The 11,268-nt window shown below is 57.1% G+C and overlaps 1 protein-coding gene across 1 annotated transcript; it reads right to left on the reverse strand.

Moving 5' to 3' along the window:
* Positions 1-6,868: 6,868 nt before the first annotated feature.
* On the reverse strand, positions 6,869-9,801 carry LOC130015994 (CAP-Gly domain-containing linker protein 1-like). The gene is made up of 2 exons (XM_056106749.1): positions 9,690-9,801; positions 6,869-7,295 (listed from the first exon to the last, which is right to left on the reverse strand). Exons 1-2 carry the CDS (start codon positions 9,771-9,773, stop codon positions 7,116-7,118), a joined length of 264 nt encoding a protein of 87 aa, XP_055962724.1. The 5' UTR covers positions 9,774-9,801; the 3' UTR covers positions 6,869-7,115.
* Between the last annotated feature and the right edge of the window lie 1,467 nt (positions 9,802-11,268).

Raw genomic sequence — 11,268 nt, forward strand, 5'->3', positions numbered from 1 at the left:
ACACACACTCACTCTTCTTCCGCAACGAGGGTCAATGCAGGGAGCAGAGGGGGCGGCAGGAAGCGCAGCCCCCAGCAAAGCCAGCCCCCCGGGACACATCTCCATCGTGGGCCCGTTTCCCTGTGGACAATATCTCAGGACACCCTTGCATATTCGGACACACTTTAGTGTTTAGGACTCAGAGAGACGTGAGGGCAGAAGCCACGAGGCCCCAGCTTTGACTTGCGGCCCCGCAATGGACAGAAGTCGAGGCCCCTCTGTGTCGACAGGGGTGCAGAGGGACAGGAGGGAGCAGGGAGGGACGGAGAGAGCAAACAAGCAACGCCAAGCGCCAAGCATTCCCCAGAGTCTCTGGTTCCCGCTTTGACCCTCCGACGCCCCCTTCAGCTCCCCCACTTCATCCCTACGGCGGCCTGAGCCCTGAGCACCCGAGGAAAGGCCCATCCCTGCTCTTGTCACCGGTGGTGGCTGGGAAGCCACTCGCCTGCCCCCCGGAGCTGCCCAGCCCACCCGGTCCTGTTCCGCCTCTCGCCCCTGGGGCCTGGGAGTCTGTGGGGGCCTGAGTATCGCACAGGGCGGGGAGGGGGCTGCTTACTAGTCCCGTGTGGCTGGGCCTGCTGCTCACGGATGAAGCCACGGAGCTCACGGAGCTGAGCGAGGAGGCCAACGGGCAGCGCTTCAGGCTGGCGGGGGTGGTGGCCATCACAGGCCTCGCGGGGGCCGCCTTGGCCTTGGCCGGCATTGTGGAGGGGAAGCCGATATTGGTGACTTTGTGAATGCGAACAAACAAGCCACACTTGGGCTGACACTGGAAGTACCTGCGGACAACGAGGAGGGGGGGACAAAAGACACCTTTGGCAAGAGAGACAGCCGCCGACCGCGGAGGTCACTGAGTCCCACAGTCTCACACCCCCACAAACTAACACGGCCCACAGCCCCACACTCCCACACACTCACACCCCAGCCAACACTCCCACACTCTCACACTCCCACTCACCCCAACAAACACACTCACACCCCAACCAACACCCACATTTCCACAGCCCCACACTCACACACACTCACTCTCCAACAAACACACACACTCACACCCCAACCAACACACACTCACACTCACACCCCAACCAACACTCCCATACTCCCACACACTCAAACCCCAACACACACATACTCACACCCCAACAAACACTCCCAGACTCACCCCAAGAAACACACACATTCACATCGCAACCAACACAGCCACACAGTCACACACTCATATACACACCCCTCATACATACATATCCACACCCCGACAAACACTCCCACATTTCCTCAGCCCCTCACTCACACACACTCACCCCCCAACAAGCACTCATACCCTCCCACCGCCCCACACTCACGCACGCAAACCCCAACTAACACACACACTCACACCCCAACCGATATTCCCACACTCGACACACTCACACCCCAACCAACATTCCCACACTCCCAACGTCCCACACTCACAAACACTCACACCCCAACAAAAACACACTAACACTCAAACCCCAACAAACACTCCCACACTCCCACAGCCCCACAGTCACACACACGCACACCCAACCAACACTTGCACGCTCTCAAACCAACAATGACACGCGCTCATTCCCTCACAAACATGCTCACACCCCCAACAACACTCACATGCTCATGCCCTCACCAACATTCTCACAGCCCCACACTCACACGCTCACATACACACACCCTCCTATATACATATCCACACTCCGAAGCACACACATTCATACATTCACACACACACTCCCTCGCACGCCTCCCACCCCCACCGCGCAAACCAAGGGCGATTCCAAGCAGCCTCCCCGGCATCTGAAGGGCGACAGCAGGCCCGGGGGTTCCTGCGGGCAAGCACAGCTGCATGTGGGAGCCCCAGGCTGTCCCCACATCCCTGCAGGGTCCCCGAGTGCCACCGGAAGTGGCCCCGCCTAAGAACCAAGTGAAGTGGCCTGCAGTCTCCTCAGCGCCTCCCGGGCACCGTGCATTGCCCCAGGCTGTCTGGGGGGGCAGGAGGACCCACCTCGTTCCGGCCACGGCGCCATCGTTCTTGCCCAGCGGCTTGTCCAGCTCCACGCCGCACCAATCCCCCTTGGCGAAGTCCGTCTCCTCGAGGAAGTGCACCACACCGGCCTCCACGCCTCCCACCTGCCAGAGGGACGCGGGTCAGGCACTCTGGACTGCGCAAAGCGCCCCCACCCCCGCGAAGGAACATTCTGTCTTCAGAGTAGGGATTTCCGGAAGAAACCCCAAAGGTCAAGGTGCCATTTCCCCCTGCAACCCCTACAGGGTGAGCAGATGCTGCTGCTCAGTGTCCATGCAAGGCAGCGGCGTTCACGCCCACTCGCTTACACCGGTGGCCTGGCTGACCACACCCCTGGGAATCTCTGACCCAGGCCAGCCACCTGGTGTGGCGAGGGGGTCGCTGCCCCACGGGTGTGGGAGCGGAGCCGTGGCAACCCCACCGCTGGAGAACAATTAAGCCAGAAACCAGCTAGAGGAAAATGACTGTTCTCATATCTTAGCGGAGTTCGATTTTCCAGTTCTCCTTCACTATGCCTTGGCTTGATGCTTGGCCCCCGGGATGCAGAGCAAAACAGAGAAAACAGATGGTCCCCCTAGCCCGCCAAGAGTGATTCCTCAGCGCAAAGCCTGAGTGACCCATAAGCACTGCCAGGAGTGGCCCCAAAACCAAAAAGTCAAAACAGAAAGGTGGGAGAGAGAGAGAGAGAGAGAGAGAGAGAGAGAGAGAGAGAGAGAGAGAGAGAGAGAGAGAGAGGAACCTCAACTAATAGTGCCCGAGAGCGCGGTTTTCTTTTCTCGGATCTGGGGTAGGACTGGGTTCACATGCTCGGGGGTAACTCGCAGCACGAGGGGTAGCAGCGTCACCCAGGACTGTCTCTGCAAGTCCTGAAGTGCCATGTGCAAAGGCCCTGGCACAGCCTCCGTGGCCAGGCGTGGGCCCTGGGCACTGTGAGTGTGACAAGGAATAAAAGAACAAGAGACAGGTGGCTGGGGTGGCGGCCCTGGGCTGAGAAGAGGCTGCAAAGTTCCTGTCTCACAGCTGGTCATCGGCACAGAACATGCCGTCCCTGACCCGGAAACAGCCTCCTGGAACAGCACAGCTGGAAGCCAGTCAAGTCTCTCAAGACCCTGACATTATATCCTGGAAATATCATCTGCCCAAAACTGCTGCAAGCCTGTCTCCAGAACATTCTGTCAGAGCTCAGCTGGAGAGAAGGGAAGTGATCTCCCAAGGTCAGGAGAACCACTGCACATCAGCCCGGAGAAGCTCTTCACGGTTGGACTCTGAGACGACACAGGACGGACAGAGTGACCTCCCGCTCTGAGACACCATAAGACTGACTGTCCCGCTCTGCGACCCCTGCCTACTTGCGAGCACAGACGGGACTTGAGGTCAGAGCTGGGCATTTCCAGTGACCCCAATGAGGGTCCCTGAGTCTCCAGAGAGAACCAAAGTAGCACAAGCATGGGGGCAGTCTGTCCACTCCCAGTGACAGGGAGTGCCGGGGGCAGGGGACCGTCTTCCACAGGCTTGGAGGCTGGAACAGCCATGTCAGAGCCTTCGAAGGGCTCCTCCGAGGTCAGTCCTGTAAATATCGGGGCCAGCTGGCGCAGAACCTGGACTTCTGTGTGCAGGGAAGAATGGGGCAAAGGGCAGGAGGCCCTTTGGAGAGCCGGGAGGACGCCAGCCCTGCATGGGAGCTTCGCCTCAGTGCCCCGAGTCCAGCCCCCACTCGCCACGGCCTCCTGACCACGGCTGCGTTAGGCCGTGGAGCGCCAAGGAAACCTTCCTTGAATTAGGAAAAAGACCAAAGAAAGTGTTTCGGTTTTCTTTTTTCCCCCTTCTTCTTTCAGAAAACAGCCATTATGCTGGTTGTGGTCCCCCAAAAAAACCCTCAAAAACTTTTTTTTGAAAGGCGTGCTCGAGCTGAGGTATGGAGCGATGGAACAGCACAGCGGGCAGGGCGTTGGCCTTGCACACACCTGCCCGGATGTGATCCCTGAGCACAGGGCCAGGAGTCAGCCCTGAGCACCACCACCAATAAATAAATAACTGATCAGAGTTATTCACCGCAAAGCCAGTGGCGGTGTCCCCACTCCCTTGTTCTGACGACACTGGTGTCCCTGTGTCCGGGTGTGGACGGTTGTGAATGCAAGTTAAAAAAAAAAGTTTTTTTTCTTCTTTGGGTCTTTGACTCACACCTGGCGATGCTGAGGGGTGACTCCTGGCTCTGCATTCAGGAATTATTCCTGCGATGCTTGGGGGACCCTATGGGATACCGGGGAACCCAGTTTGCTGAGTGCAAGGCAAACGCCCTCTCTGCTGTACTAATGCTCCAGATCCCCAAACAGTCTTTAAACCGTGAGTCTCCTCCAGCTCCAATTCCCTCCCCGTGTTACTCTTTGGCCACCCCCGAACCCTGACCGTGACCCTCCAGGACCCTCCGAGGGTCACCCTGCGCCTGCACGCGGGTCCCCTCACTGCTCTCCTCTCCCGCCTCCACCGCTTGGACACCGGCCTTGCGGTGGCCTTCCCTGTGGTCCCCGGGAAGCCACTGGCTCTGGGCCAGCCCCCAGTCTGTCTGGTCAGAGTCGCCCGCCGCAGACATCCCCAAGGGGACTTTTCCCGGCCGCTTCCCACGGGTTCTGAAGGCGTTATTGAGTGCTTCTGCTGGGGGAGAGCAGCTGTCAAGAGCCAAGCGCCTCTGCTTTGGGGACCTGTGCAGAGGAATGGGCTTGGGGTGGACTGAGGATGCCATGTGCAGGGACTTGGTGACCCCCACCAGAAACTCATCTCATGGGGGTGCCCCCTCGCCCCCACCAAAGGCCTTCCAGGAGCTGCTCAGAGAAACACAAGAGCAGGTGCTGAGTCTGAAGATCGAGCAACCAAGACAGCAAAACATACTCTTGAGAATGTTCCGGAGACGGGTTCCTACCGGTGGCCTACCCAGGGTCCATCCCCGACACCCCAGATGGTCCCCTGAGCCCTACCAGATCCCTGAGTTCAGCACCAGGAGGAAGCCCTGAGCACGGCCAGGTGTGGCCCAAACACCAAACCACACACGTCTGGAGAGACGGCTCAGGGCTTGCGCACGGAATGGCCTGGAGCGGCTCGGGGTGAGCCCTGTGACACCCCAAACACAAACATCACAAACCAGAGCAATGGAACCGATTTCCAACTTTGTTCATTGGTTTGTTTTTTGAGTCACAGTCAGAGTGCTCAGGGCTTACTTCTGGCTTGGTGCTCAGGGATCACTCCGGGATGTGCTTGGGAGACTGTACATGGGACCAAGACTTAAACCCCGGGTCAGAGGCGTGCAAAGCACGCGGCCTCCCCACGGCATGGCCCCTCCACCCTGGGCCCAAACCTGACTGTCCAATGGCCTCTGGCGGATGGTGGCCAATGAGCCACCACGGGAGAGCAGGCAGAGGGAGAGCACCCTTTCCCCTCCGGGGTGGCCCGGCAACAGTAACCTATTGTGCGAGCTGGATGCATTTCTGCCAAAAGTTGCTGAGTTTCGAGATTTGTTTCTGAGTCTCTGAGATCATGGCCGTTAAACAGCTCGATCAGAAGCCAGAGAGGCCGTTTGTGGGTGACGACTTGGGGGTCTTGTTGGGGAGAAAAGGGCCAGCTCCACCCCCATCCCATGAGGCTCTACGTGTCTTGTCACTTTGGGCCCAAACCTGATTGTCCAGTGGCCTCTGGAGGATGGCGGCCAGTGGGCTGCCAGCGAGAACAGGCCAGGGCACGAAATCTATTCCCACCTGGGGTGGCCCAGCGCCTCTAACCTACTGCAGGGACTGGACACATCTCTGACAAAAAACATTGGGTTTTGAGATTTGTTTCTGAGTCTCTGGGATCATGGCTCTTAAGCAGTTCAATCAGGAACCAGAGAGGCCATGTCTCCAATTATATAGCTGAATTGGAGGTGGTTTGTGGGTGTATCTCCCACATATCTTTTACCTGTTTACTTTCTTGGTCAACTCTGCCTCAAGTTTTTGGGGTCTGGCCAAACGCACGGCAGCAATTTGGGGGTACCTGGAAGTCTGAAGGCGCCATCAGGCTGCTGATGCACTCGCCTCACAGGTACAGACTGACCTGCTGGTGGCACCATACCCCCAACCCAGTGCTTCTTAGGGTTTACTCCTGCCTCTGCACTTAGAGATTGCTCCTGCCAGGACACAGATGACTGGATGGGATTCCTGCCATTGAACCCAGATCAGCCACATGCAAGTACCCTACTCACTGCACTATCTCTTTAGCCCAAGATAAACGCTTTTAAGAAAATGGTTTACAGGCCCAGAGCAATAGTGCAGCTGGTAGGGCATTTGCTTTGGCCAATCTGGCTTCAATCCCTGTAATTCCATATAGTCTGCCCAAGCACTGTCAGGAGTGATTCCTGAGTGCAGAGCCATGAATAAGCCCTAAGACATCACCAGGGGTGGCACAAACATAAAGAAACAAAAAGAAATTGGTGTATCAGAATTCCATTGTAGAAACTGTTTGACTCATTTGACTCTATAGTTCTTCACTGCTAGCCAAAAATCTTTTCTAAATAAACCTGAGAATAATCAGTTACCACTGGCAAAAAATAAATAATTTTATTAAAGTAGATATAGAACACTTGTTTGCTCAAATTTTAATACTGCTTTACATAGTTTGTGAAACAATTTCAATAATGGTCATTACTAAAAATTTCAATGGATCCAGATCTTTCACTTGTCAGACAGCTGATAATCTCCAGAGGAAAATACATCAAAATCATACATACAATTATAGAAGTTCTCATTATACATGTAGCCTGGATGGTACATTATCACTTTTGACAGAACTAGAAAACATTCAAATAAAGAAAAATAGATTGAAACTGGATGATAAACTTCTGATGGTTGAGGTCCTTCATTCAATCTTTTTGTGGTAAGAAAATCCAAAATTAGTAATGTTGAATTTCTCATCATACATTCATCTAAAACCACAGTGAAAAATGTAAACCTTGTAAAGACAGTAAAATGGTTATTCTAGGTGTTTCACAAATAGCTGGTTATGTCATCCTTCAAGTGCTGGTGATTGCTGCACAGTGCAGAGAATGGGGTGGCCGGGCCGAAGTTGTCGTCGTCATTGTTGAGTCGTCCCCGTTCCCGTCGAGAGCCACCTCGGATATCATCTCCACTTTCATCTTGAGGTCCTGATTCTTTCTTTGGAGGTCCACGATCACGGAATTCAGGAAATCGATCTGTGTTAAAGGAGAGCGTGAGACGGTGCGCCATCTGCGGGAGCCATCGGAGCCCGCCACAGAGGAGGCTGGGCCCCGCTTCCAGTCCCCGCCCCAGGGTTGGAGGCAGCCAGAGCTCCCCTTTCCCTTCCTGAGCGCAAGCTCCCGGGTGCCCCAGGGAAGACCCCAGGAGGACATGCTGGGCCCCCTCGGTTCCTCTCAGAGCAGGGAGTCAAGAGGGCCTTCCCTCTCCTACAAAGACAGACTCACTTCTTTAAAATCCACGGGGCGGGGGGGGGGGGGGGGAAATCCCACTTTACAAAGGTAAGCATGACTATAGGCACAAACATTCATGTTTCACTTAAAAACTGGCAGGTTTGGGTCTGAGTGATAGCACAGCAGGAAAGGTGCTTGCCTCGCACGCAGCCAACCCAGGTTTGATCCCTGGCATCCCATAGGGGCCACTGGAGAGCAGCCAGGAGTGATTCCTGAGTGCAGAGCCAGGAGGAAGCCCGGAGTATCGCCAGGTGTGGCCCCCAAAGAAAGAAGAAAGAAAACCATAAAGCTGACTGATTCTTTTTCTCCCTCGGGGCAAGTTCTGATGAGGAGTCTCTGAGAGTGCCCAGGCCCTCCCACACTGGAGTCAAGAAACACAGATCTCTCTTCCTCCAGGTGAAGAAAACAAACAAAAAAAAAACATGGAAATGTTCAGTTCCCAACAAGCCCATGCAGGGTCCACCTCCACAGCCCACATGCAAAGTTCACTTCAGCCCACATGTGCCGTCCAGGACAACGGCTGTTAAGTACAGAAGTGCAGGAAGTGAGGGTGTGCGGGAACTCCACAGGGCACTGGGACCCAGATGGTCCCCTTCCTTGGAGAGGATTCAAATTATAAAGTGTTGCAGGCCAGGTGGGATGGAAGGGGGTTTGGGAAGGAGAGACATCAAGGAGGCCCCAAGGCTGACTCCTGCCGCAGGCCAGACGCAAGCCTGGTGATGGTAGGTGCGGGCACTGGGGTCTGCAGCCAAGTGTGCACACCCCAGAAGACCCCACCCAGCTGTCTCCCTCGACAGGAGCAAGAAGCAGGAAGGCGGCCCAGAGGACCAGACTCCCCAGCTCTGCGCCCAGAGCATGCACAACGTGGCCGGGACAGCCACATGTTGGTGGACGTTTCCGTTTGCGACCGGACCTTCCTGATGGGAAGGAGGCCCTCCAAAGTGGTGTTCGACTCTGGCAAAGTGAAGATTTGCCAATTTTATGGGAGCCCGAAGCCCAGGTTCTGGGAGAGCAGCAGGAGTAAGGGCTGTGGAGGGGTCTGGCTTCTCGGCTCTGGCAAGGACGTGACCCCTTGACTGAAGGGATGTGTCCTTGTCCATGGGGCCTTTCACTCCGTAAGCATCACCTCTTGTGCTGGGAGCATGTGGGGATGGGGTTCCGGCAGCGTGTGCCCAGCCCCTGGTTCTCACGCGCGCCAGGTGAGCACCGCCCCTTCTTCCTCAGCTTCCTTCTTTTTGGCTTCTTTTATTGTGATTAATGAATTCATTTGGGGGGGGGGGCTTTTGGGTTACAACCCATCGTTGCTCAGGAGTGACTCCTGGCTCTGCACTCAGGGACCATATGGGATGCCGGAGATGGAACCTGGCTTGGCCACGTGCAAGGCAAACACCCTACCTGCTGTGCTGTAGCTCCGGCCCCACTCTCGGATATTTTAAATGGTAGGTATTCCCCGACTCTTTTGAAGCATACACACATATATACATATGTACATGTCTGTGTATGTATACACGCTCATCTATAACCTTTGTGGGTAGTCAGTTTGGTTTGTTTGGTGCGGTGGGGACTATGCCCTGGCTCTGTGCTCAGGGATCACTCCTGGCGAGGGAGGAGCAGCCCAGGCCGTCAGCAGTCACTCGAGCCCGGGAAAGTGGGGCTGTGTGGTCAGAGGGCACTGGCTCGCCTTCTCACGGTCATCAAAGAGCCTTGAAATGCTGCGTATGTCAACACATGTGGCTTCTCTTCCTGTCCCGGCCCAGGCTCTGGGCGAGCTAACTGGGGCGTCCAGTCCCTGCCGGGCTCCTTGCTCCGCCGAGCAGTCTGGGAGTGGTCAGCTGTTCAGTGATCTCGCCAGGCCGCCCCATGTCCCCCAGATTCTGTGTGGTCACTCCGCGCAGCACCTCCCCAGGGGTCATACAGGGGTCATGCAGGGGTACACTTCCCCTCCTGTCCCATGCGAGAACCAGGGACCAATTACTCCTGGCAGTGCTCAGGGGACCAGATAGGATGCCGGGGATTGAACCTGGGTCTGGCGTGTGTAAGTCAAACGCCCTCCCCGCTGTGCTATCGCTCTGGCCCAGGATATAGTTTCTCTCAAGGCTGAGGCCGGGCCTACACGCCCTGGTCACCACCATCACCCACCTCATTCTGCAAGTTTGCATTGGTGTTCCTGGTGTCCTCCAGGGAGGCCAGGGTCTCTGTCTTCTCCTGGGACAGTTGCTGCATAAAATGCCTGGCATCTTCCGCTGTCTGCACAGCCTGGAGAGAGAAACCTCGTTGAGCCACGCCGGGGGGGGGGGGGGCAGGGAGGGGTTGGCAACAGTGGCACAACACAGCGCGAAACGCCCCACAAACCACCCACACCTGCCACAGTGGCTCCGGCCCCGCTGGCCGCCGGTTCATCCTGCGGGGACTCACGTCTGAGCCGCTCAGCAGCAAGACTGACACCCAGAAACAGCCCAGGGCTCCCAAGAGCCTCCATTCCTCACACAGAATAAAAATGACATGAGCGGACAGCTAAGCAGGCCTGGGTGGAAAGCGTGGGGGGGGGGAAGGAGAGGAGATGTGAGCAGTGAGCACAGGTGTGGGAATGGGAGAAAGGTAAACCCTGAGTGAGGTGGGAAGAGAGAACACCTGCCCGGCACCAGGCACCCTCGAGTCCAGGCTGCCCTGCACCGGGCACACTGCTGGTGGCACAGGGCACCCCCGAGACCCAAGTGAGCAGACTCAGGGCAACCGCTCAAAGTCCCCCCGGAAGACAATGCTTTGCTTTACAACTTAGTGCCTCTCTCATGCCTTCCCTTACGTCTTGAAGAGCCACAGTGCAATCTTCCGTGAGAACTCCCCCCGGAAATGAACATACTGTCCTTTCTTGGTTTTATTCACAGCTTATGCCTTGTCCTAGAGGTCAGCAGGCACGTGGTGACGAGCTGTCCCTGCGCCTGCAGCAAACAGCCCGTGACACACGGGTTCCGTGGGGATCCACCGCTCCTTGTGCCGACGAAGAGCAATCCTCTTAACCGCTACAAGGGGGTGCCCGGGGCCAACGGGGGTCGGGCCTGCTCCACTTTACCGTAAAAGAGTGCAGCGTCTTGAGCTCTCTGATCTTGAAGGTGAGCCTGATCTTGTCCTTCCTCAGTATGCGGTTCTCCTTCTGGGCCTCCAGGAGGTTGGCCGAGACGTGGCTGCTGGTCTGGGCCAGCCGACTGACCTCCTTCTGGAGGAGGAAGTAACTGCCGGCCAGCTGCTCCTTCTCCCGCAGGATCTCGGCCACCTTCTGTTGTGACCGCGCCTTCTCCTCCAGCAGGTCCAGGTGCTCGGCCTGCAGCCCCTGGGCACGCGCCCGCAGCTCCTCCGCCTCCTGCTCCAGCAGCCCCAGGCGGCCTCGCAGCTGGCTGGCCTCGTGGGCGGCCGCCTGGGTCTCCTTGGCGCGGGCCTCCCGCTCCTGCGCCAGGGCCTGCTGTGCTGCGAGCCTGTCCTCCGCCAGCCGCCGGCACTCCTCCTGCCGCTCGGCGTCAAGCGCCTCCTTGGCCTGCAGCACGCTGGCGTGTGTCTTCTCCAGGCTGCGGGCTGCGTCCCTGGCCTCCTGCAGCGCCGCCTCGAGGGCGCCCTGGCTGGCCGCCAGCCCCTGGAGCTCCTGCTGCAGCGCCTCCAGCTCGGCCTTGTGCACGGTCTTGGTGGCCTCGTCCAGCTGTGTGCGCAGGCAGCTGGCCTCGGTGCC

This window comes from Sorex fumeus, unplaced genomic scaffold, assembly GCF_029834395.1.
Source record: "Sorex fumeus unplaced genomic scaffold, SorFum_2.1 ptg000142l, whole genome shotgun sequence".
NCBI lineage: Eukaryota > Metazoa > Chordata > Mammalia > Eulipotyphla > Soricidae > Sorex > Sorex fumeus.

Coding starts and splice junctions, on each gene's coding strand:
- LOC130015994 (XM_056106749.1), bottom strand. CDS start 9,773: ATGCAGCAACTGTCCCAGGAGAAGACAGAGACCCTGGCCTCCCTGGAG. Junction 7,296..9,689: donor ATGCAAACTTGCAGAATGAG/GTGGGTGATGGT, acceptor CCTTTAACACAG/ATCGATTTCCTGAATTCCGT.